Source organism: Oratosquilla oratoria, chromosome 23 (genome assembly GCF_046742065.1).
Source record: "Oratosquilla oratoria isolate Oo_2021 chromosome 23, ASM4674206v1, whole genome shotgun sequence".
NCBI lineage: Eukaryota > Metazoa > Arthropoda > Malacostraca > Stomatopoda > Squillidae > Oratosquilla > Oratosquilla oratoria.
This window is the reverse complement of record NC_134799.1, coordinates 8165765-8192031: the sequence shown is the minus strand read 5'-3', so window position 1 is coordinate 8192031 and position 26267 is coordinate 8165765. Positions and strand designations below refer to the sequence as shown.

Below are 26267 nucleotides of genomic sequence, written 5' to 3'. Positions count from 1 at the left end.
TATACATCATACTATCCTCCAATAAAACAAAAGAAATCAAACATTCAAAGTAACAATACAGAAATAACCTTAATACAGTTAGGATATATATAAAGAAAGCAACTTCATCATTGCACAATTTTTTTTACTACTCATCACATCACCCCCCCCCCACACACACACACACACACCAGAAAGAATGATCATAGTAACAGTAGACAGAAATACATCTTTTGATAAAAATCCCCAGACACACACTGTCAAAAGAAATACAGTAGAGCAGGTATCCACACCAGCAACAAAAAATGGCGTACAAACTTCTTTAAGCTAGTGTAGAGTTATCCAGACAACCTAATTTCTGGAACTAGATGACTACAATGGAGGCCCTCAAGGAGCATTACTTTCACCTGCATTACTATCTTCCACTGATCTCCTAACACCAGATTTACACCATAACATCAAAGTATTACCTACGTAGGTAACCTGGCAATGATAATTATCCAACATAGTGATGACAAAATGCGTGCTTTTGTCCAGTGGAAGAAGTTTTGTAGTTGCTGTACTGAGCTATTATTGTTGGGTCATCTGCATAGGTGAGCTTTGGTGTTATGCTGTATATTTGGTGAGGGGGTGTATCACATGTGAAGAGGTTGAATAGTGCAGGTGTATTGATCCTTAGTGGACTCCATTGTACAATCCTTGGATCCCAGATATTTTGTTGTTTAGTGTTGCTCTGCACTCGCTTCATGCCATGAAGTTTGGTAGACATTCAATGTCAGTGTTGTGGATGTCACTCTATTATTACTATCTTATTCATATATATTTTTTTTTTTCATATACCTATTTTGTTTTGTTTTTCATTTTCTAGGGGGATATATAAATGCTTTATGTATTTTTGTCTGTTGCCACTATTACTGTTCTTTTTCATGGGAGTTTCTTGTTAAGTTCCACTAGAATTAAATCCCTCTAGTACTTCTTGAATGATTGGATAGGTTGAATAGAGAAAAAAATCACTGTATTCACCCTAGCCATGCTGTAATTTTTTTCCAGTTCTCAATATTATTCTTATCAGTCTTTAGTTTATCATGTAATCTTCATTTTTCCTTCATTTAACAGACTTGGTTTCTATAGATATACCAAGAATGCTATCAGTATTTCTTGTGCTGTATTTTTCTAATTTAGTGTAATTATAGTTTTCCTTGCTTTTGTGTAGACCAGTCATTTTCATGTTATATTCCTGGGGGAAAATTCTTGTTTTTTAGTGAAGATGGGTCATTGGGGACTGCTTTACTGTTAGCATTAATATATCTATATACCAGTAGGCTTCATCCCCCTTATAAGAGAGGTAGCCAGCCAAGACATGCACCTATCCTCACCCATCCCCCTCCTACCTGTCATCCATTTCCCTATTTCCATATTATTTTAGGTCCTTGTGGATAAAGGGTCATCCCTGTCTATTAACAGTACATACATACATATACCAAAGGCTTTTTCCCCCTTATAAGGGAGGTAGCCAAAAAACAAAGGCATAAAAACCACTCCCGCCCATTCTATCCCCAACATACTCCACTCCCCTCTACCCTCTTCCCTTCCTCTTATCTTGGCACCTCCTGGATGACGGGTCATTATTAACAATAATAATAATTATTGCCCTGCGCTTCACAGAGGGGGAATCTGTAGCCCCACAATAGCCAGCAATGGCATTGTCCCTTTCATAGATCTCTTTGGGAAGAAACTTTGGGCTGTTGTTTGAGTTGTATTTGTGTGGATCTGTTTCTGTCTCCAGCTAGCAGCAGGAAGAGGAGTGAAGCAGTCATTGGTCAGCTGACCTTGTGTGAAAACAATGGAATAGTTGAAGTTAAGAGAAAGATCTTGAGCCTGGTCTAGAAAATGAGTATTGTACCTTCAGATGGAGGTGAGGATATTAGGTTTTGAAGATAGGCTGTGGGGACATGGTTCTCTCTGATGTACGTCATGCAGGATCATCACCAACAGGTACCTATTGTTGGCCCCCTTGATATTGCATTTGTATTTTGTTGATGATAACTAGCAGTTCTAGCCTTGAAGACTGTATCATGCCAAGAAGGTGAAATAAAAGTGGTAAGGTAGGGATTTAAGAAGGATAGTGGAATGGAAGTATAAAAAAAGTTAAAAGTGGTTACCATCAAACTGCCCTCCCCCCCTTTTTTTTTCTTTCTTTCTTTCTTTCTTTTTGTCTCTGATCATAAAAGAATACTGCATGAATCTGGTCTGTAAAGATGACCTTATAGTTTCTTAAGATATTTACTACATAGACCTTTGCATTTAGTAACCCCTAAAGGGCCCCTGATATTTAATCTAGAAGTAGGTTGACATTTTCACCAAGTAATCAAGAAATGGAATAAACTTCTATCGGAGGTGACAGAATATAGTACATTACAAAGCCTCAAGGTCCATTTGGATAAACATTTAGGCACTGTGATGTAATTTCTTTCCCATATTTTATCTTTGCCACTGAATGCCACTTCTTTTTAGTTAATTTGTGCTGTCAGAAATTGCACTGCTTTGCATTCTACTTTGCATCAACACTTCAGCTTCACTGTCCTTAGGTAATTTTAAAGACTGCTAGTAAAAAGACATTTGAGGGAGAGAAGTGATTGTAATTGTTTCTTGTAGATCTAAAGGTATGCATACACCTGTCATTTGATGAACAGAATGGGGGAACATTGATTTGATGAATATAATAAATTTAGCATATTCACCATAATTTAATATAAAACTTACCAAGGAATGTGAAAGTGGTTTCTTGATACACTGTGATTGTATAGTTGGGAGAAATATATTGAGTTGCAGAATTTAGTCCATTGCCGCAAGTATGTTAATTGGGGGTCCATCAAATGAAGCATTGAGCATGTTATAAAGTAGATATGAAAGTAGTATGGTGAAGCATGTTTGAAGATTGGAAATAAGGAGTTAGATGTTTTAGGTGAAAATTGGTTTAAGGCATGGGTGTGTAATGTCACTGTATCTGCTTATCCTGTACATAAAATTATATGAAGGTGAGTTATGAATAGGGAAGTGTAGATTGAAAAATATTTGTAAGAATAGATGATAAAAAGCCTGATATATCCCAATAATGGTATCTTCTTGGAGTGACAGGGTTGGCAGAGGTTGGTTTATTAGAAGAAAAAATTGAAAGTTAATGCTTCAAAGAGTAGAGTAATAATGGTGTTCACAAAGGCACAAAAGCCCGAAGGGATTTCTCCCCGTCCTCTCCTTTATATGGGGGGACAGAGAGGGGGGGTCGCCGATTTAATGAAGCGGCCTTGCTGTGGATGTGCTGTGTCTTGCGACACTGCTTCTGACCCAGGGCAGTGGACAGGGTGCAGGGATGACCCGTCATCTAGGAGGTGCTAAGATGGGAGGGAGGGTAGAGGGGTGTGGAGTGTTTTCGGGGATGGAATGGGTGGGAATGATTTTATGCCTTTTCCTTTTTGGCTACCTCCCTAGTAAGGGGGGAAAAGCCTTGGTATATGTATGTATGTATGTATGTACAAAGGCACAATGTATAGTTGCATGAGAAGGAAATAGAGCAGTTTGGAAGTGGGAAGTGGAGAGAGAAATCAGCTATAGAGTAGGGGAAGTGGAGAAATTAGGAGATTCCTAGGGAGTGCTATAGAGAAGATTAAGGATGCCAGGAGAAACAGTAAAGGGAATGTATGAAACAATAGGTGTGGTCATGCACATATGCATAAGATGAAATACAGTGAAGTAAGTAATGACAACATTGGAAAAGTTCTTGACATAAATGTGTGTAGGGGAGAAAGCAGTGGGTTGTCAGATCATTATTTGGTAAAAAGGAAATTAAAAATTGAGGTTAAGTGGAGAAGGAAGTAAAGGGCTGAGAGGTGCTGTTTAGCCAAGTTGGGTGATGTGTGTTCATGTTACCTATCACTATGTGATTCATGAGTTGAGTGGTTGGAGCTGGTGGGGGGCTAATGTAGTGGATGGTTTATAAATATCTGATGTAATTAGTTCCTTTATCTGTGGATTTAATTATTTCATTTGTGTTGTCTATTAGTATACATTTAGCTCCTTTTGATATTTTCGGAAGGATATGCTGTTGTGTGTTAATGTTAACGAGTCTTGTATCGCTTGTTGTCTTCCCCAACTGTTGTGTATTCGGTGAATGTGGACAGTGTGAAATGTGTTGCTATTTTATTTCCTGTATTAGTGCCATGTGTATGTTTTATTTTTGTAAGAATTGAAGCAGCTGTGTGTGTTTGTGATAACATTGATTTTTATTTGTTGTATGTTTACATTATATTTTTGTGGTGGAATGTTTTTGGGTGTGGGTGTTGATATATTGTGGCTGCATCTCAAACTTTGTGTACTGGTATATGTTGTCAAGTGTAGTGCATTTGTGGTGGACCCATGTGTAGGGTAGTGACCTGAATGCAATCATGCCAGCATTATTCTTTTATGTTTTGGGAATGTTTTCTCAGTTGCTTTGGTAGTTGGGGGAGACCAGTGAAGAATAGAATATGAAATTCTTGTGGAGTGCTCAGATGTTTTGAAAAGCATGTTGCCATTTTTCATTCATTTATTCATTCATACATTGGAATGTTTTTGTATGAGAAGTGGGAAGATATGAGGGTTCTTGTATAGAATTGTATGCTTATTATTTTGATGTGCTACTCTGTGGAAAGGATGAGTGGGGTGTGATTTATTTCTTTTCTTAAGGTCTATGGTATCTTGGATGAAATTGTGATAATTAGATATAACGTTTCTGTTTCCAGGTCTGGATGTCCATTGATGGGAAGGAGGAAATGCCAGTGAGTATGGGTAATTTTTAAGTAACCCTTAGAAGTAGGATATGTAGGTTGGGTATCTTTGTATTCCTCTGCTTAATATACATAAATGTATATTTTGACAGTTTCAAGTGGAAAAAATAGGTATATATGCATGTATATGTATAGAGAGAGAGAGAGAGCTGGTTGATCAGGTAGATTATGTAAGTAGGCATGGGATTAACATTAATATTTTTTACACATTCCATTATTTTGAATGGGAATTCTTGAAATGTGTACCATTGTTCATTTTGCCAGCCATGATGATAATGATAATAATTGTTGTCATTTGAAAGTGAAGAGGGGGAAGAAATACAGTTGAAGTTGATGGAGAGAGAGGTCTTTTGATTCGTTTTAGAGACTGGCCCCTCAGGGCTGCATCTCCAGATAGAGGTGAGGGGGTTAATATGTTTTGAAAATGTTCAGTAGTTGTTGGATGATGTAGCTAACTTGTTTCTCTTTGGATGTTCAGATATGGCAGCCCCCCACTCCACCACATGATGACAATGATGTGTATATTGATCACTCCCTGGGTTTCTGGTATGAGTACAGCATTATGCCAGAATGTAGTCTTCCTCCTGTGTACATCAAACGGGAGCACAAGAGGCTCAAGCTTGAGCCAGGTGTTGTTGGTAAGTCTGTTACAATTATTTGTTTCTTGGTCATGCTTAGGATGGATAAAGCACAGTGTGGTTGGGATTGGGGATGATGCTAGTGAACTCTGGCTGTGGTGTGTGTTCCATATTAGTTGTGTAATAAAGTATATATTTATTTTCAGTTTTGCTTGTTGTGGAGGAATTTAATTCACATTCTCATCGCAACACGTTTCTATTTTTGCAGGTGGGTCGGGTGAAACTCACGGGTTGCGCAAAACCTCCAAACCAAGACGAGAAGACACTGTTTATGCTCCACGCTCGTTGTTTGACCGTCCTTCTCCAGCTATTGCAAAGATTAGGAGAGACCTGAAGCTACAGAGATCACGGGGCATCATAAGGCCTTCTATCCCCATGCCAGGCCTCAAACCAACACACTTGTCCAAAACTACACCAGAACCAGAAAACCTACCTGAATGGCTGATCCATGAAGACTGGGCAATCCTTCAGGCAATAAGAAATGTTCTTGAATTGCCTGTTAATTTGGTGGTCCTGTCACCAGGCCACACACCCAATTGGGATCTTGTGGCAGATTTAGTCAACTCTGTTGCTCGATGCTATAGGTCACCACGTCATTGTCGTATTAGATACGAGTCAACTATCCTACCAAGAGAGGAAGGGAAGCTGCCACCTGATGCTTCTATGAAGAAGATTTGCAAGAAACAGAAGAGTGGATTAGTGCAAAAGGTCTCTCAGGCAAGATTTTATTTGATATTAAATGAATATAGTGTACTATAAATACAAACTGTTCAGATTTATTAGGTTTTATATCATAGGTACATAGGATATTAGCATAGCTGTGATATTTCTATTTTTGCTAACTTCCTCCTTTTCTTCACAGAAAACAACTCGTCCAGTGCGAACAGACCAGTTATTCAGTCAAGATGGAAACAGTAATTTCTCAGCTTTGCTGAATTCACGATACGAGAGTATCAAGAGTATTTCTAACAAACGCACTCCAACAACGAAACCAATGTTCATCAACCATAATTTGAAGAATCCAAAGCATGCACAAGTCTTGGCAGAGTCTGGGATTCAATATGATGCTCCTCTCACACCTGTTCAGGTTGCAGCCAATCGAGCTGAGCGTATTCAGCGTGAAAAGCAAAAGAATCAAGCAGCTCAAGAGATTATACAACAACAGAAACTTCTTCAACAACATCAGCTTCAGCAGCAGCAACAGCAACAACAGCAATCTCAGCAACAAACCCTAGCACAGCAGCAGCAACAGCAGCAACAACAACAACAAATTTCTCAGACACAGGTTGTATCCAATCAATTGCAGCAACAGTTACAGCAGAACCAATTGCAGCAACAACCAGCTCAGCAACAAACAGTACAACAGCAACAGCAACCACAGCTGCAACAGCAAGTACAGCAGGTCCAGCAGCAACAACCTCAGCCACAGCAACAGCAAGGTACTGTTGTTGCTGGTACTGCAGCAGGCACAGTAGGAAAAGCTGTTACAACAGTGGTCCTGAGTCAAGGTGTAGGGCAGCTCGTGACAGCCACAGCTTCTGTCACTGCTGCCACTACAGCTGTGACTTCCAGCACCCCAGGCACTGCTGCTATACTAGGGAGTGTGCGCACTGGTGGAGCACCTGGTAGCCGCACAGTAACACTGCAAGAGTTGCAAGTGCGCACAGCAGGAAGTAGTACACCAGCCACAGTGGTGAGTGTGGCGGGACTTACCCCTGCTCACCTACATACTGCAAAGTTAGCCACGCAAGTTGCACAGCATAAAGGTGAGTAATGAGTAGTTTGGCTGCTCTTTTACCATTATTAGGTCATATTGTGTCATTTTATAGATCCAGCCTCAACCTAGAGTTCCATTGAATTATGACCTAAGTGTTTCTGTGGAGGTTTGGGGCCAAAACCATTATTGAGTTATGACTACCTGTTTGGGAGACAAGGTACTTGTTCCTCGGTAGGGATTTTTTTAATTGCTCTGGTTAGTGGGTTGATGAATTTGAGTGTTTTTCCTTTAAGGATTCATTCTCTTTCCACTGGTTCAGTGTCGCTACTTGAAGGTGCAGCTGCATGAAAACTACTCCAATAGGTAGGGATGACATTTTTCTGACAATAGCAAAGATTCCATTTTTTTCGTATTTTGGCAACATTCTCTCTCTCTCTCTCTCTCTCTCTCTCTCTCTCTCTCTCTCTCTCTCTCTCTCTCTCTCTCTCTCTCTCCGTCTCTCTTCCCCGTCTCTCCCCCCATCTCTCCCCCCCGTCTCTCTCTCCCCCCTGTCTCTCTCTCTCTCCTGTCTCTCTCTCTCTCTCCTGTCTCTCTCTCTCTCTCTCTCCTGTCTCTCTCTCTCTCTCTCTCTCTCTCTCTCTCTCTCTCTCTCTCTCTCTCTCTCCTGTCTCTCTCTCTCTCTCTCTCTCTCTCTCTCTCTCTCTCTCTCTCTCTCTCTCTCTCTCTCTCTCTCCTGTCTCTCTCTCTCTCTCTCTCCTGTCTCTCTCTCTCTCCTGTCTCTCTCTCTCTCTCTCTCTCTCTCCTGTCTCTCTCTCTCTCTCTCTCTCTCTCTCTCTCTCTCTCTCTCTCTCTCTCTCTCTCCCCTCTCTCTCTCTCTCTCCCGTCTCTCTCTCTCTCTCTCTCTCTCTCTCTCTCTCTCTCTCTCTCTCTCTCTCTCTCTCTCTCTCTCTCTCTCTCTCTCTCTCTCTCTCTCTCTCTCTATATCTATCTCTCTCCCATCTCTCTCTCCTCTCTTTCTCCTCTCTCTCTCCTCTCTCTCTTCTCTCCTCTCTCCCTCTCCTCTCTCCCCCTCCTCTCTCCTCCTCTCTCTCTCTCTCTCTCTCTCTCTCTCTCTCTCTCTCTCTCTCTCTCTCTCTCTCTCTCTCTCTCTCTCTCTCTCCTCTCTTTCTCTCTCTCTCCCTCCCTCCCTCCCTCCCTCTCTCCTCCCTCTCCACAGTGGCTGGCAATGGTCCTTGATCCCTCCATTGGATCTGAGGGAGAAAACTTTGGATTGCTGTTTGTGTTGTATTTATATGGGAGTGTGTTGTGCTCCCAGCTGAAAATAGGAGGAAAACAATTGCTGGATGTCAGTTCTTCTTATGTGTCCATATTTATAGACACGTATACCAAGGGCTTCCTCCTACTTATAAGGGAAGAAGTGCAGTCAAAATAAACCTCCTGGGCTTAATATAGACACAAGTGCCAGCCTCTCAGTGCTGCACTTCCAGATGGAAGTGAGGAAGTTGACAGGTTTTGAAAATGAGCAGCAAGGAGATGATTTTCTGCTATCCATCTTGTAGGATCTCCAATAGTAGGTACCAGTCATAGATCCCTGGGTGGAAAATAAACACCAAGACTGAAAAATTTAATTTTTATGTGTGATGACATTACTCACTAGATTAATGTAAATAGCCTTTTAGTTGTTGAGAAATGGGAGTGTCTTCTAGATGAATAGAAATGTCTGGCATAAGCCAGCATTGAATTATTGGCTAAAATCATATTGATTGGATTCCTTAGCCATGTGTAATTTTTGTGAGAACATGTGCATGTAAACTTATGTCTAATTTATTCACAGGAATGACAGGTGTGCCAGTGCAGGCCCGAACTTTTACTCAGAATCCATTACAATACCTGAGGCAGGCCCATGCAAGGAAGGCTTTAGCATTACAACAACAAGGCAAAGTGGTGGCTGCTCCAGGAGACACTGGGGTGAAGCGAGTTCAGGTAAAGATATAACCATTTGTCAGGTGCAAAAGTGAATGAAATTATAAGTTTTAGTTATAATTTTTCACATACATACAAGAATTTAAGAACAAACTAGATGCTGAGAGGTGCAAAGATGGGTCACTACAACCATAGCTCCCCTTCCCATATAATACAGCTAGGTACAGCTAGATAAATACATACATACACCAATGGCTTTTTCCCCCATACAAGGGAGGTAGCCAAAGTCAAAGGCATAAATCCACTCCCACCCATTTCATCCCCACATACTCCACTCCCATTCACCAACCCTCCCTCCCTCTTGTCTTGGCTCCATTTTTCACAATGGAGCTAAAATACAGGATATATAGAGTTGTAGGAGGCATTTTACACTGCACAATTAAATACTTAATGTTGCCTTTTCCAGAAACAGATATGTGTGCTAAAAAAGCAGCTTATGATACAGTGAATTATGTATCATAATCTGATGTTTTTGAATTATTTTTAGATGTGTTTAAGAAGTGTGATAAGTTTTGCAAGAGAATATTGTGAAAAATGTGAAGGTGAGAGAATGGGTATATAGCTGTTGGATAGGGTAGATGAAACAATGCTGAAGTGGTTTGGACACACAGAAAGAATGATTTAGGAAAGACTATGGAAAGTAGAAGTGGATGAATTTGAGAGGAAGATCATGAATGAGGTGGATGGGATGAAGGGGGTGCTTTAGATGCATATGGAATGTCAGTTGAGCAGGAAAGAGTACAAAAGATATGAGTAAGTGGAGGGAGGTATTGATTAATTATAATTGATCTTGTCTGTCTTTCCTCTGTTACCTGAAATATCCTTGGTGAGCCATGCACTTTCTTCCAGCCAATTTTCGTCTAACATTCATTAAATAAATTGATTGCTTAGACCTATTTGTATGAGTTATAAGGACACCTCACTATCAGTTCATCTATATATCTAAGACTTCATCCCCCTTTTAGGGAGGTAGCCAGCAAAGGCATGCACTCACTTCCATCCATCCAACTCCCTTTTCATTTGGGCTTCCACATCTATAACTAGTCTACTGACACCTCACATATCTGGACTGACTAAGCCACATATGCCTGTAGACTATAGACCTGTAGCATAGTAAAGACCTTTGCCTGTAGGATGTTTTATCATTTGATTGGTTACTTGACCATAGCAACCATAGCACTATACTATAAGTGTTGTTGTTTTTGTTGTTCCCTAGACTGTTTAGCTAAGCATTCCTGTCTCCCTGAGGAATGCAATTGCTGGAAAGGGATTTTCCTACAAATCCTTTATATATATATATATATGTACATATACATACATATACCAAAGGCTTTTTCCCCCTACACAGGGGGTAGCCAAAAAGAAAAAGGCATAGAAATCACTCCCACCCATTCCATTTCCTATATATTCCATTACCCTCCACCCTCCTCCCTACCTCTTATCTTGGCACCACCTGGATATATATATATATATATATATATATATATATATATATATATATATATATATATATATATATATATATATATATTATTTTGTTGGTGTGTGTGATTGTGTACAATGCAGTCTTCCATAATGTGTTGTATAGTATGGGGTGAAGTGTTACTTCTTGGGTAGTTGTCTGCAAGATGGTCAATAAGTCAAGTTGTGTTTGTAGATCAAATCCTCTGTCCATGTCAGGGTTGTTGACACACCAGGCTGACGACTTGGTGTTGAAGTCACCACCCAGAATAATGTTGAGGATGGTGGCAATTTGGTTAAGGTTAGATCTAAAGGTGTTTGGAAGTGTGAGGGATAATTTGGGGGTGGGGATGTACATGTTAACTTTGTCATTATGGATTTGTTACTTGTTTGGATTTGTATTGGTTGGGTTTCTGTGGTGGTGTCTATAGAAGGGAGGAGGGTTTTGGTAGTAGCACTTATGTACATGAAACAGATGGACTGGTGGGTCAGGGTGATGAGTCCACTGCCGTTGCCGTTGGTCTGGTTTTGTCTGATGGTAATGTGTATGTTGTGTTTGAGGAAATGTTTGAGTTAATGTTTTTTTGTATTGATGCCATCCATGTTATGTTGTAAGATGTTAATGTGTGTTCTGTATGTGTTGTAGGTTGCTGTATGGGGTTGGGGTATTGGTGAGGAAGGATTATGATCTGGGTCAGAAGGAGGAAGAGGAGTGTTTGGGGGTGAAAGTGGATGGCAAGGGTGGGGATGTAGGTAAGGGTACTGGCTGGAGATGGAATGGTACACAAACATCTGGACCTGTTCTATTTGCTCACCCGTAACAGGTCCAGATGTTTGTGCATTGCAATATGTCAGCAAATGTTGTGCAAGTGAGGTGGGCCCAGTTTTTGCATGAGTTGCACTTAGCTGAGCCCTGTGTCTGTCAGCTTGAGGTGAGGGGTTTGGAGCATGTTGGACATGTGTATTTTGTAGTGGGCCCATGATTGCTCTCTACATCTCTGGCTAATAGTAGGAGAAAAGGGATGACCACTGGAGAATCATCCCATAGTGCAGAAACAATGTGAAGGTGGATGGTAGTAAAAATGGTTGTGGTACTCACTCGGGTAACCAAAGCTGCTTTCAGGGATTGGTGACACCTGCACGAGAGCTGGTGGCAGATGTATTTTGTGACTGGTTGACCCCCAACTCTTGGGGTTAGGGTGGGAGGTCCTGTGATGAAGATGCTGCCATACCATGACCACACTCAGTGTTTTTTGAGTATTGTTGTATTTATCTAGTTGTATTCTACAGAAGGGGAAGCTATGCTCATGGTGTCCCATCTTTGTATCTCACAACATCTAGTTTATTCTTAAATTTATGTATGGTGTTTGCACACACTATTGTTTCATCCAATTTGTTTGTATTTACCTAGTTGTATTATATGGGAAAAGGAGCTATGCTTGTGGTGACCTGTCTTTGTATTTCACAGCATCTAGTTTATTTATTTATTTTATTTAAAAAAAAAAAGATTCACAGGTCTCTTCTATAACTGTCCTTTTTGAGTTTCTTTTCAAGTCCCCTTGTTTTACTTCTATCCCAATTTAATAAGTCTTTTCTGTCAAGGACTTCCATGCCTTTCATACATACATACATACATATACCAAGGCTTTTTCCCCCTTCCAAGGGAGGTAGCCAAAAAGGGAAAGGCACAAAAACACTCCCACCCATTACATCCCCAAATACACTCCACACCCCTCCCACCCTTCCTCTCATCTGAGCACCTCCTGGATGACGGGTCATCCCTGCACCCTGCCCACCGCCCTGGGTCAGAAGCAGTGTCGCAAGACACAGTACATCCACAGCAAGGCCGCTTCATTTAATCGGCGACCCCCCCCTCTCCGTCCCCCTTTGCATGTAAGGCGAGGACGGGGAGAAATCCCTTCGGGCTGCGTCAAAATTTACTCACACATACTACCCCACCCCCCCGCCCATTTCTCCTCATGCAGTCACAACATCATCCATATACAACCATTCTCCACTCACCTCTGTCTTCCGTCCTCTCCCTTCCTTCCTCAACAGACATTCCCCTCTTCCCCAAAGCCCCCTTCACCCCATCCATCCACCTCATCCTAGGACGTCCCCTCATGTTCACTCCCTGCCTTTCATAATTCTGTAAATGGCCAACAGATCACTTCTTTCTCTTCTTTGTTCCATGGATGGTAGTTCATGTCCAGACAATCTATGCTCATATGTCAGTTTTGAAAGTGTTGTAAGAAGTTGCTTATTGCGAACAGATTGGTGGCCAGCCAGGTGGTACACAGAAGGTCCAGGTTGCAGTGTCAGGTGGTGTTGCTGGAGTTACAGCCATTCAGGTAAGAAGTGATGGACCTGGCAGAGGGTCTAGGGAAAAATGAAGGCTAACCTATTAGAATAGGTACTGTGCCCAGAAGGGGGTGGCTGACAGTTGTATTGATTGTATAATATACCTAGAATGAGTTGGCTGACACTTGTTATTAGTGGATCTAAGTCAGATCAGATTTTAGTGTGTCCAAAAATCTGGAGAGAATTTTGAAAAGAATAAAAAAAATTGTGGAACCCAGTGAAAAAAATTAGTGAGATGAGTATTGGATGGGGGACAGGGATGACTCTTCATCCAGTAGAAGCTAAGATAAAAGGGATAACAAATATGTGTTGGATGGGTGTGGGAAGGGTGACGGTTGGGTGTCTGTCTTGGCAGACAACCCCCATTGTAAGGGGATAAGGCCTTTTAATATATATGTAAAAGTATGAAGCATGGCCGAGCGGGTTAGGGCGTCGTTACTTGGTCGTTACGATGGTCAAGGGGATGGCGGTTCGATCCCACCACCGGCAAGGTGAACCAAGGGCATGGTTTATTAAATTCCAAGTTACAAAGCCCTCTGTAAGGGGCAACGTCCTAGCCTCCCGATAGGGAGGAGTTTGTGACATTAAATCGCATCATGAAGCATGAAAAAGGAATTTTTATGCTCTAATAGTGGGGGGATATGTTTGATATGTACCAGGCAGCTTTGTTTCTCTAGGAATCTGTTGCTGTACAGTGACAAATTACCACAGATGAACTTAATTAGTTATCCTGTTTCTTAGGTTGGGTAATCAAGGGTAAATCATGTGGTTATAGTTGGATGACCTTTTGAAGTATGCAATGTCTGTTACATAGAAGGTATATGGAATTTGTACCTCCTCTAAAGTATGCTATTCCCATGTTTCAGGTTAGCCAATCTGGCCGTACCCAGTTGATGAAACCAGGCGGTGTTGTGGCAGGCACAAGTGGGGCAGTAGTAACTCAGGGGAAAACTACTTCACGTGAATCAGAAGTAGCTACACTTTTCCGTAAACCACAGCAGCAGCAGCTCAAAGCAGGACAGGTATGTGATTCCAGTCTTTCTGTCCACGTCTTATGTATTTTATAGAATTTTTGCATGTTCTTTATCTATATATATACCAAGGGCTTCATCGCCTGTATAAGAGATGTAGCAAAGTCAAAAGCACACACCCACTCCCACCCATTCTCATGTAGAGAAAAAATAACATCACACGTTTACAGTCAGTACTTTAAGGACTGTTTTGGAGCTTTTCTATGGGCCTGAGTCACACAACATTCTCTAGTCATACAGGAATGATGATGCCTTTGTACTATAGTTCTCCCTCCTTTATGCTGTTCCCTGAAATCTGTCCTTTACCTCTTCTGTTACTCTACCTCTGCAAGATCTCTATGTAGTAGGGAGAAAGAATTCTGCCAGTGTTTCCTGTATGTGCTGTAAAAAGTAACTAAGTGGGAAATTGTAATGGGACTAGTGATCCTGCTCACTGTATGCTCCTATGTAAAGTCAAGGCATAAGAGGGTCTGGGAGAACGTCCAACCAGAACCCTAGAAATTGGGTCATCATATGTGCATGATTGTGGTATAGATTAGAGTAAATGGGAAGAGACAGGAGTTTGTTTATGAAAAGGAAAATGGATGTATTAGCATTAAGTGAAATTAAGTTGAAAGAGAGGGGTAATTTTTAGTTTGGGAGTGTGGAAGGGAGTGTTGGGAATGAGGTGGCACAGTTGAGAGTAAAATGGAAGAGATTAGTGGTTTGTGTGAAGGAAGATATGTGTTAATGAAACTAAGTTCAAGGGAAGGGAAATGTGGTAGGGAGGATGTCAAGAGTGATGAGTGGGCAAGGGAGGGAAGGAGTGGCTCTGCTGGTAGGTGGTAAGATAGGAGAGTATGCGATGGATTGAAGGGAAGTGTCTTCAAGGATAATGTTGGTAAAGGGACATGTGTTTTTTTATTAGAGTATATGGTCCTAGTAGTGAGAGAAATGAAGAGGGAAGGGATGCCTTTTGGATTGATTTAAATGAGTGTATAGAGTTTTGGGAGGAATTTAAATATGGTTATGGGGCATATCAAGCTATGAGTAAGAAGTGAGCCAGTTTATGGAATAGTAGAGAGGTTTGAGGTACCAGCTAGAAATAGTGTTCGAGAGTTAAGTGGTGAGTTTTGACTATCAGGTCCTGCTGTGGAGATCCTGTGTCTTGCTGTATTACCTCAGACCCAGGCCTTGGGCTGTGTGTGGGGGGTGTGGGGTAGCAATGATGACCCTTCATGCACAAGGATAGGTTCAAGATTGATGTACATGTTATTATAAACATTGTGTGTTCTGTTGATACAAATGTGATGCTGTAATTTAGATGACATATATGTACATTATTATTATGAAATTACTGATTCTGGAATTGTATATTCCATTTTGTTTGTTGACATAGGTTTTCTGTAATCAGGTGCAGGTGCAGCCTGCCCAGCTTTTGGCCAACCTGCAGGTGCAGGGTGGGACAAGTGGGACACCAGTGGCCACATTGGTGAAGACTGTGAGTGCCCCAACTTCACTAGCTGTTCATACTGCCTCCTCAGTCACATTGCCTGTGTCAGCCATCAGTGTCACTCTCCCGCAGGCTCGGGTTACTACCACGGGCATCAGCACGAAGGCCACCACCACTCAGCAGGTGTGCATTGATGCACTATGGTACAGCAAGCACCTCCCATAGTAACAGCCAGCTTTCCTTTCACAGATTTTTTTTTTATAATATTAGTCATGGTATTGATATGATCACAAGCCTTTTCATCATCAGCAATAGTATTTAGCCACACTAGTTGTCACCCACTTCTGTAGTCATACTCAACTTATAAAACATAAGTTTCACATTATCACTATTGCTGTGATATTGTCCTGCTGACTTTTTCTGATCATACTTTGCTTAGAGATATGTGTTATGGATTATGTCAGTGCATGATTTTTTTTTTTCCTCATGTCTGCAAAGCAAGGTGGCTAAGCATGGAAACATCCTCACTATCTTTCACTTCTCTATGCTTAAATCATATGAAAATTGGCCCTTATCTCTTCTCCAGTAATGCTGTCAGTTTATCCCCCCTCTCATGGAACAGGTTATCATAGTTTGTACATCTATCCATATACCAAGGGCTTTTGCCCCCATACCAGGGGAAAAGTGGATATGGGCCTGGTAGTGAGAAGAGTGTAGAGGAAAGGAAAGGTTTCTGGATAAATGAGCGCATAGAGGGTTTTGGGAGAAATGTCAATGTAATGGTATCGGGAAAACCAATAGACAGAATGGTTGGGAAGTGTGGAGTTCCAGGATAAAATCGTAGTGGAGAGATGATGGTGGAGATGTGTCTAGAGAGTTGATGATAACAAATACAGTGTTTAGGAAGAAAGTCAAGCATAAGTACACCTGGGAGAGGGTGGTGGATGGAAAGGTGGTAGATAGGGCTTTAATGGACTATATAGTGATAACCAGGAGAAGAGTGGGAAGATTTTTGGATGTGCATATTCTGAGGGATGAGAGTGGGGGGAATATCAGATAATTTTTTTAGTGGAAGGTAAGTTCAGAGTGGAGGACAGATGGAGAAAAGGAAAAGGACAGAAGGTAAGAGAGGTGCTTAGAGTAAACTGCTTAAATGAGAATGAAAAGGAGGACAAGAAGCTAAGAGAAGAGTGGGAGGGAGTGAAGGATAGAGTAGAAGTAAAAGTGGAGTAGGAATGGGGATGTTTTAAGGAGAGTCACAAAGTGTGCAAAGATGGTGTGTGGAACAAGGAGGATGGGAGGAAATAGAAGTAAGGGTAGTGAGTGGTGGGATGATCAAGCAAAGAAGGTTGTAGAAGAGAAGAAATGAGCATTCACAGACTGGTTATAAAATAGGACAAGAGAATCGTACGAGAAGTACAAAGAAAAGAGAATTAAAGCATAAGATAAAGGAGGCAAAGAGGAGAGTAGATGTGAAATGGGGTAAGAGTATGACAAAATTTTGAAAGTAATAAAAAGATATTTTTGAAGGAAATTAAGAGAGGAGGATGTGAATCAAAAAGAGAATAAAAGTTAAAAGGAGCAGATAGATCATAATGGAAGAGACTGCAATAAGTGGAAGATGGACAGAGTTTTTAGGGAGTTGCTAAATATGAAGGACAGGGAGGGAAAGATAGTTGCAGTGGGAAGCAGTAAGAAAATGACAGTGATGAGTGAGGAAAAAGGAGGAGAAATAAGGAAATATGAGGTGAAATCAGTTATTAAAATGGTGAGAGCAGGTACGGGACCTGGGTTAGATGGGTATCATACAGTGTCTCATAAAAGGGAGTTACAGTGATGGTGGACTGGCTGGTGAGATTGTTTAATGTTTGTCTAAAAAGGGTTGAGTGCCAGAGTAGTGTAGGAGTGCCCATATAGTTCTGTTTCACAAGGGAAAAGGGGACACAAGTGAGTGTAGTAGTTTCTGAGCGATCAGTTTATTGAGTGTAGTTGGGAAGGCTTATGGGAGGGTTTTGATTGAGAGGATTAGGAGAGGAACATAGTAATTAGTGAGGAACAGTGGTAAGGTAGATACGTTAGGAAGCTTTTGAAAAGGTAAGGATGTGTTTTGGGCCTTTATGGATTTGGAAAAGGCTTATGACAGAGTAGACAGGAAGGCACACTGGGAGGTATTGCAGATATATGAGATAGGAAAACTGTTAAAAGCAGTGAAGAGTTTTTACAAGAGTAGTAGATCCTGCATTAGAATTAGAAATGAAGAGAGTGAGTGGTTTGAGGTAAAGGTGGGACTTTGCCAGGAATGTGTTATATCGCCTTGGCTGTTCAATTTATACATGGATGGGGTGATACAAGAGGTAAAGCAAGGGTAATGGGCTGGAGATTGTAGATTATTAAAGAAAATGGGGAAAAATAGGAGATAAGCCAGTTTTTGTTTACTGATGACACTGAGCTAGTAGTAGGATCAGAGGAGGAATTAGGAAAGTTAGTGACTGAGTATGGGAAGGTGTCTGAAAGAAGGAAGTTGAAGATAAATGCAGGTAAAAGTAAGTTGATGAGATGTACAAAGAAAGAGGGTGGCAGCAAATTGGAAGTAAGTATTAAAGGAGACAGACTGGTGGAAGTGAATTACTTTAGATATTTGGGTGCAAATGTGGCAGGAAAGGGAGGAGCAGAGTTGGAGGTAGAATGTAGATTGAGAGAAGCAAGTAAATACTGGGGGATTAAAAAGAATAATGAGGAATAGACATTCGGGAATGGATATGAGGAGATAGATTAAGGGATGATTGTGCTGACAGCACTGTATGGGGCAGAAACATGGAACATAAGAGAGGAAGAGAGTAAGAGTTTAAATGTGTTTGAAATGAAATGCCTGAGAAGTATGGTAGGGGTTAGGAGGCTGGATATAGAGTGAAAAATGACAAGGTGAAAAGGAGAGCAGGGTGGAAAGGGAGTTGATGAAAGAGTATTGGGATGGTTTGGACACATGAAAAGAATGAGTAAAGAAAGATTAGTAAAAGAGGTGTGGCAGGCAGGAGTGGAGGGAGTAAAGATGAGGGGGCAACCAAGGATGAGATGGATGGATGGGGTAAAAGGGGCATTGGGAAAGAGGGGAATATCTATTGAGGAAGGAAGGGAGAAGAAGTGAGTGAAGAATGGTTGTGTATGGATAATGCTGTGATGCATGGGAGTGGGTGGGGGATGGGGGATGAGGGAGTGTGTGTGAATGATATTTTGATGCAGCCTGAAGGGATTTCTCCCCGTTTTCTCCTTTTTCAATATGAGGGGATGGAGAGGGAGGATCACCAATTAATTGAAGAGGCCTTGCTTTGGATGTGGTGTTTTGTTATATTGCTTCTGACCCAGGGCAGTGGGAAAGATGCAGGGATGACCTGTTTTCCATGAGGATCCAAGAAAAGAGGGAAGGCTGGTGAATGGGAGTGGAGTATGTGGGGATGAAATGGATGTGAGTGGCTTTATGGCTTTGACTTTGACTCCTTCCCTTATAAGGGGAAAAGCCCTTGGTATGTATGTATATATACATATATATATATATATATATATATTCTAGTATTGGCGAATCAAGTAGGGAAGAAAAGGTAAAAGGTACAGATGGAGAGATGATAATGGAAGAGATGGCAGTAAGGGGAAGATGGGCAGAATATTTTAGATAGCTGCAGTGGGAAATGAGAGTGATGAGTGAGGAGAATGGAGGAGAAATAAGGAAGGATGAGGTGAAGGCAGTTGTAAAGATGATGAAAGCAGGTAAGGCACCTGGTCTGGATGGATGCCATGCAGAATGTCTGAAAAAGGGAGATTCAGTGATGGTGGACTGGTTGGTGAGGTTATTTAATGTTTGCTGGAGAGAGGGTAGAGTACCGGAGGACTGGAGAAGTGCCTGTATAGTTCCTCTTTACAAGGGAAAAGGGGACAAGTGTGAATGTAGTAGTTTCAGAGGGATTAGCCTGTTAAGTGTAGTAGGGAAGGCTTATGGGAGGATCTTAATTGAGAGGATTAGGAGAGGAACAGAAGGAGTAATTGGTGAGGAACAGTGGATTTAGGACAGGTAGAGGTTGTGTAGATCAGATCTTTGTGGTAAGACAGATATGTGAGAAAGCTATAGGAAAGGGGAAGGATGTTTTTTGGGCTTTCATGGATCTGGAAAAGGCTTATGATAGGGTAGACAGAAAGGCACTGTGGGAGGTTATGCAGATTTATGGGATAGGAGGAAAGCTTTTGGGAGCTGTCAAGAGTTTTTATGAGAGTAGTAGAGCTTGTGTCAGGATTAGAAATGGAGAGAGTGAGTGGTTTGAAGTAAAGGTGGGACTTCGTCAAGGATGTGTTATGTCGCCCTGGCTGTTCAACTTATACATGGATGGGGTGGTGCGAGAGGTGAATGCTAGGGTAGTGGGTCAGGGATTGGAGATGGTTAAAGAAAATGGAGAAAAGTGGGAGGTGAGCCAGCTGTTGTTTGCGGACGACACTGCGCTTGTGGCAGGGTCAGAGGAGGGATTGAGGAAGCTGGTGGCAGAGTTTGGGAGAGTATGTGATAGAAGAAAGCTAAAGATAAATGTGGGTAAAAGTAAGGTGATGAGATGTACAAGGGGTGAAAGTGGCAGTAGACTGGAAGTGAACATTAAGGGAGAGCGACTGGAGAAAGTGGATAGTTTTAGATACTTGGGTGCAAGTGTAGCAGGAAAAGGTGGAGTGAAGGTGGAGGTAGAATGTAGATTGAGAGAAGCGAGTAAATGCCTTGGTGGATTAAAGAGTGTAATGAGGAATAGACATTTGGGAATGGATGCGAAGAGGAGACTGTATGAAGGAGTGATTGTGCCAACAGCACTGTATGGGGCAGAAACGTGGAACATAAGAGAAGAAGAGAGAAGGAGTTTGAATGTGTTTGAGATGAGGTGTCTGAGAAGTATGGTGGGGGTTACTAGGCTAGATAGGGTGAGAAATGAGGAGGTGAGGAGGAGAACAGGGGTGAAAAAGGATTTGGGAGATAGGGTTGATGAAAGAATATTAGGATGGTTTGGACACATGGAAAGAATGAGTGAAGAAAGACTAGTAAAAGAGGTATGGAAGGCAGATGTGGAGGGAGTGAAGATGAGGGGACGTCCTAGGATGAGGTGGATGGATGGGGTGAAGGGGGCTTTGGGGAAGAGGGGAATGTCTGTTGAGGAAGGAAGGGAGAGGACGGAAGACAGAGGTGAGTGGAGAATGGTTGTATATGGATGATGTTGTGATTGCATGAGGAGGAATGGGCGGGGGGGTGGGGGTAGTATGTGTGAGTAAATTTTGACGCAGCCCGAAGGGATTTCTCCCCGTCCTCTCCTTATATGCAAGGGGGGACGGAGAGGGGGGGTCGCCGATTAAATGAAGCGGCCTTGCTGTGGATGTACTGTGTCTTGCGACACTGCTTCTGACCCAGGGCGGTGGGCAGGGTGCAGGGATGACCCGTCATCCAGGAGGTGCTCAGATGAGAGGGAGGGTGGGAGGGGTGTGGAGTGTATTTAGGGATGAAATGGGTGGGAGTGTTTTTATGCCTTTCCCTTTTTGGCTACCTCCCTTGGAAGGGGGAAAAAAGCCTTGATATATGTATGTGTGTATATATATATATATACACACCAGGGAGGTTGCCATTTCATCCCCACCCATTCCACTCCCATCCACATTTTTTCCTCCCTTTCATCATTGCTCCTCAAGGATGATAGGTCATCCCTGTATCCTGCCCAATGCCCTGGGTCAGAAGTAATGCAACAAGACACAGCACATCTACAGCAAGGTTGCTTCACTTAATTGGCATCCCCGCACCCCCCCACCCCCTGTCCCCTCATACGATGAAAATAGAAGATGGGGAGAAAATGTTTTGGGCTGCACCAAAATATCATGTACACATAACTACTCTCCCAAAAAAAAAACCTCCCCCACCCCCTCCCCTCCTTCCTTGCATCAAAGTATCATCTATACACAGCCAATCTTCACTCATCCCTATGTCCTGTCTTCTCCCTTCCTTGCTCAAGTATATCATCCATGCATATATTTTCATGTGTGATATCATAACCATTAACTCAGGCTTCATTCATACCACTTGCCTACCTTTTCCTTGGTCTACCCCTGGTTTTCACTCTCAACACCAGTAGATCATGAGTACTTTGAAGCTACTCTCATCCATTCTTATAACATGACCAAACTATCTTAACTTGGACTGTTCTTCTGTTTCTTCCAGTCTCATCTGTACCCCAGTCCATTTATGGAACTTGTTGTTCTTTACAAAAATGAAATAAGTTCATTGTAATGAGTCATTTTTGAAATGTAATGAAATATTCCTTTTGCAGAATGTATGCAGCATTCCCCTTACACAGCAGCTTATTGCTAAGAAAGGCTCACTGATGGGCGTGAAACAGGTGCAGCTGGGGAGCAAGAATGTTGGTGCTGGGCTAAGCACAGTCCAGATAGTCCAGGGAACTGGCCAGAAACAGATCCCTCATGTTACGATGCATCAGATCCAGCAAGTCATTAAGCAAGTCCAGCCACAAACCATCCAACATATAACACAGGTCAGTTAGATTGATATTTAGATCAAAGGTTTGAAGGAACTCTTTGCTCTGTATCAAGATGCCCATTTCTGGTGGGTGGAGGTGGGGGATCAAACAATTGTTGGTGAAAAGGCCAAGTGTTATTTGTGCTTGTTGCCTTCTACAACTTGCATTCCCCCAGTATAGGATCATAGTAAAACAAGTAGTAAAAGTTTAGGAGTGGTAATATGTATGTGTGTGTCCATGTGCTCATGTGTGGATAATGTATTTATGCTTGAGGTATCATATTACAGGGCAGTAATGTCAGTGGGACAGTAATGGGGAAGGCTGCAGTGTGCAGTAGTGGTGCTGTACTTACAAGCGGTACATCTAGCCAGAACCTCACCTCACAGACCAAACTGGTACCCATGAGTGTGGCCTCCCATCAACAACAACATATTAAACAAACCATTCAGGTAAGATGTTTATTTTGAATACTTATAACAGAAAGCTTAGGTCTCAGTATTTTCAGGCTAGATTTCCTCTGATATGTATTGATGGGGCAAAAATATGGAACATAAGAGGGGAAGAGTTTAAACATGTTTGAGATGAAAAGTCTGAGAAGTATGATAGGGTAGGGGTTACTAGGCTGGATAGAGTGAGAAATGAGGTGGTGAGGAGGAGAGTGAGGGTGGAAAAGGAGTTGAGAGATAGTGTTGATGCAAGAGTATTGGGATGGTTTGGATACATGGAAAGAACGAATGAAGAAAGATAAGTAAAAGAAGTATGGAAGACAGAGGTGGATGGAGTGAGTAGCAGGGGGCAACCAAGGATGAGATGGATGGTTGGGGTGAAAGGGGTGTTGGGTAAGAAGGGGATGTCTGTTGAGGAAGGGAGAAGACAGAAGATAGGGGTGAGTGAAGAATGGTTGTGTATGGATGATGCTGTGATGCATAGAAGGGAGGGGATAGGGGATGGTGCAAGGGGTTAGGGAGTATGTGTGAACAATATTTTGATGTAAGCTGAAGGGATTTTCCCCATCTTTTTTTCTGCATGAGGGGATGGAGAAGGGGGGTTGCCAATTAAACGAAGCACCCTTACTGTGGATGTGCTGTGTCTTGCTGCATTGCTTCTTAACCAGAGCAGTGGGCAAGGTGCATAGATGTCCCATCATCCATGAGGAGCCAAGAAAAGAGAGAAGGAGGGGTGATGAATGGGAGTAGAGTATGTGGGGATGAAATGGGTGGGAGTAGATTTATGCCATTTGACTTTGGCTACCTCCCTTGTAAGGTGGAAAAAGCCCTTGGTTTATGTATGTATACATTCATATACCAACGGCGTTTTCATTCTTGCAAGGGAGGTAACCAAAGTCAAAGGCTTAAATCCACTCCCACCCATTTCATCCCCATATACTCTACTCCCATTCACCACCCCTCCCTCCCTCCCTCTTTTGTTGGCTCCTCCTGGATAACAGGTCATTCTTGCATCTCACGCACTGGCCTGGGTCAGAAGTAATGCATAGCAAGGCTGCTTCACTTAATTGGCGACCCCTCCCTCTCCATCCCTTCATGCAGAAAAAGAGAAGACAGGGAGAAATCCCTTTGGACTGCATCAAAATATCATTCACATATACTCCCCCCACCTACTCCCTTCCATGCATTACAGCATTATCCATACACATCCTCCTATCTTCTGTCTACTCTCTTCTTCAACAGACATTCCCATCTTTCCCAATGCCCCTTTTACCCCATCCATCCATCTCATCCTCGGTCACCCCCTCATGTTTACTCCCTCCACCTCTGCCTTCCACCCCTCTTTTACTAATTAATCTTTCTTCGCTCATTCTTTCCGTGTCCAAACCATCCCAATACTCTTTCATCAACCATATCTCCCAACTCCCTTTCCATTCCTCATCACTGCCTCATTTTTTACTCTATCCAGCCAAGTAACCCCTACTATACTTCTCAGGCAATATCTTTCCAGTTGCTGCTGCTAATGATGATGACACTCCCTATCGTTTTTAGTTGTCTTGTATGGTATGCAAGGAGTAGATGGTATTCCTTTTTTTCCTCAACCTGAGACTTAGTTGATGTATTGAGTAACAAGGTTTTTTTTTTTTTTTTTTTTTTTTTTTTTTTTTTTTTTTTTTTTTTTTTTTTTTTTTTTTTTCCATTTTTTCTTATAGGTTGTATCTGCTGGGCCAACCAATTTTGGAGGGAGCTCTGGTATAAGAGTTAGTGCAGGAGATCGTTCTTCACCATCCACCTTGGCCTTACAATCGGGCACAGTCAAAGTTCCAAACTTGCTCTCTCAAGTGGCACTCCAAGGGCAGCCAGTGTCAGTAGCCGTTCGCACTCCAGCCCAGAGTCCAGTCAGGATTCAAACATCAGCCCTTCATAACCAGCAGGCCTCTCCAGCCACACAACAACAACAGCAGCAGCAACAACAGCAGCAGCAGCCTCAGCAGCAGCAACAACAACAGCCCCAGCAACAGAGTCAAGATCAGCAACAGCAACCTCAATAGGGATTGTAAATATGGAAGGATGAGGATCCATGTCTGGTTGTGGGTGTAATGCTGGCATACATTTTAAACACAAGAGCTGTATATGGAATATTAGCTAATATATTTGTACAATGGTGTGTAATCTCCTTAAGTCCAGCTAAGAGAACCTGGAGATTATTGGACTAATAAACCAAAAATATAATGTTCATGTTGTTTAAATAAAATTGATATGCTTTAAAAGGATTAAAGAATATAACTTATGGTTATTCCTTTTTATACTTTTTGTGATATATATATACATACACACACACACACACACACACACACACACACATACACACACAAACACATGAAACAATAGTGTGCGCAAACATCGTACATGAATTTAAGAACAAACTAGATGTTGAGAGATACAAAGACAGGTCATCATGAGCATAGCTCCCCATCCCATATAATACAACTAAGTAAATACACACACACATCACATAAACATACATATATACACACATACATACCTACAATGGTGCCTCAGAACTCAAACACCCCTGTGGTCAGACAACTTGGAATCTGAATGATTTTTTCAAGAAAATTTTGTCACAGAAGTCAAACTTTTCTTGGAACTTAACACAACAAAGACAACTTTTGGATATGATATAGCATTCTACATGTGTGGTTCAATAAAAAGATAGTATCTTAAAAGTCTTTAACCATTTTCTTAGAATAAAAAAAATCTAAGTGTATTGTGTATGTTAAATTAATGTTCATATTAAAAAAAAATTGCTTTGGAACTCAAACAGCTTCTAGGTTTGAGTTCCGAGCTACCACTGTATGTATGTATACATGTCTATGTGTATGTATATATTTATATATATATATTTTTTTTTATCTGAAGTATTTGATGGACTTGTATCATTTCAGCATTGGTATTGCAATAAAGGGCATATAATTTATTATTCATAGCCTTTTTCAAGATATATCATTTTCTCACAAAATGGATCTAGCTGTAGGAATTTTATTCTAAAAGCACTTTCTGCTACAGTGGTAATATGGATGCCATCTATTCAGGATTGGCATTTTTCATTTGATAATTAATCTGTGTTGCACAGTAGTCTTCCATCATTTTGTTTAGCCTAGAACTATTCCAAAACAGAGTAGTGATAAGTTAGCATGTGGAGGAAAGATATGGTTTTGTTTAATGTTATGCCAGGTGATCACTTATTCATTACAAAGGCACCCTTTCCTTTAGCTTTTCAATTGTAGTGTGTAAATCTGCAGTCACTGCCTGAACAGTGCTAAAGCACTTAATAAGAAGGGATTGAACTGTAGTAAGTTGTATGTGTTGTAAAATTTTATTATTTATACATAAAAATCACTTGAACATACCTGTATATAATCATAAAGCGAGCAACATGTCCTGGACAGTTGTAAATTTGAAAGTAGACTTGCACTTCATTGTAACGTGAAGTCGTTGTTTTGTACACCACAAAAACCAAAGTTTAAGAATGATTTCTCAAATCAAATGTTGTAGCTCATAGGAACTAGAGTATGTACCGACATGCTAGTTTATTTCAAGGATGATGTATAACCTAAAAGGTGTCATCAGCATAATAGCAACTAGGAGTTGCTCACATCCACTAAAGGAAGATCACTTACTACTTCATTTCTACTTTTAACCGTAGACTTTAATCACATTTTTATACAACATGATGATATATTTTGATGATTTGTTTTACTCATGCCCAAACTGGTGAAATGATTTGTGGGCCTAATATAACTTTTGAGTATGGTATGAGGTATTTTTGTTTGCTGGAAAAGAAAATGTGC

The 26267-nt window shown here is 41.5% G+C and overlaps 1 protein-coding gene across 5 annotated transcripts in view; it reads left to right on the top strand.

The window, feature by feature from the left end:
• dom (domino helicase) overlaps positions 1 to 25821 on the top strand; it is an 83927-nt gene extending 58106 nt beyond the window's left edge. For 3 of the 5 annotated variants that reach the window (XM_076206652.1, XM_076206653.1, XM_076206654.1), the window contains exons 24-34: positions 4758 to 4793; positions 5281 to 5440; positions 5649 to 6148; positions 6303 to 7206; positions 8992 to 9140; positions 12875 to 12952; positions 13829 to 13984; positions 15372 to 15608; positions 21761 to 21982; positions 22255 to 22416; positions 24126 to 25821. In XM_076206652.1, coding sequence (XP_076062767.1) covers positions 4758 to 4793; positions 5281 to 5440; positions 5649 to 6148; positions 6303 to 7206; positions 8992 to 9140; positions 12875 to 12952; positions 13829 to 13984; positions 15372 to 15608; positions 21761 to 21982; positions 22255 to 22416; positions 24126 to 24464 — 2943 coding nt within the window. In that variant the 3' untranslated portion in view covers positions 24465 to 25821. The remainder of the gene's footprint in view (positions 1 to 4757; positions 4794 to 5280; positions 5441 to 5648; positions 6149 to 6302; positions 7207 to 8991; positions 9141 to 12874; positions 12953 to 13828; positions 13985 to 15371; positions 15609 to 21760; positions 21983 to 22254; positions 22417 to 24125) is intronic. The other 2 variants (XM_076206655.1, XM_076206656.1) reach the window with 2 other exon arrangements.
• Positions 25822 to 26267: the final 446 nt, after the last annotated feature.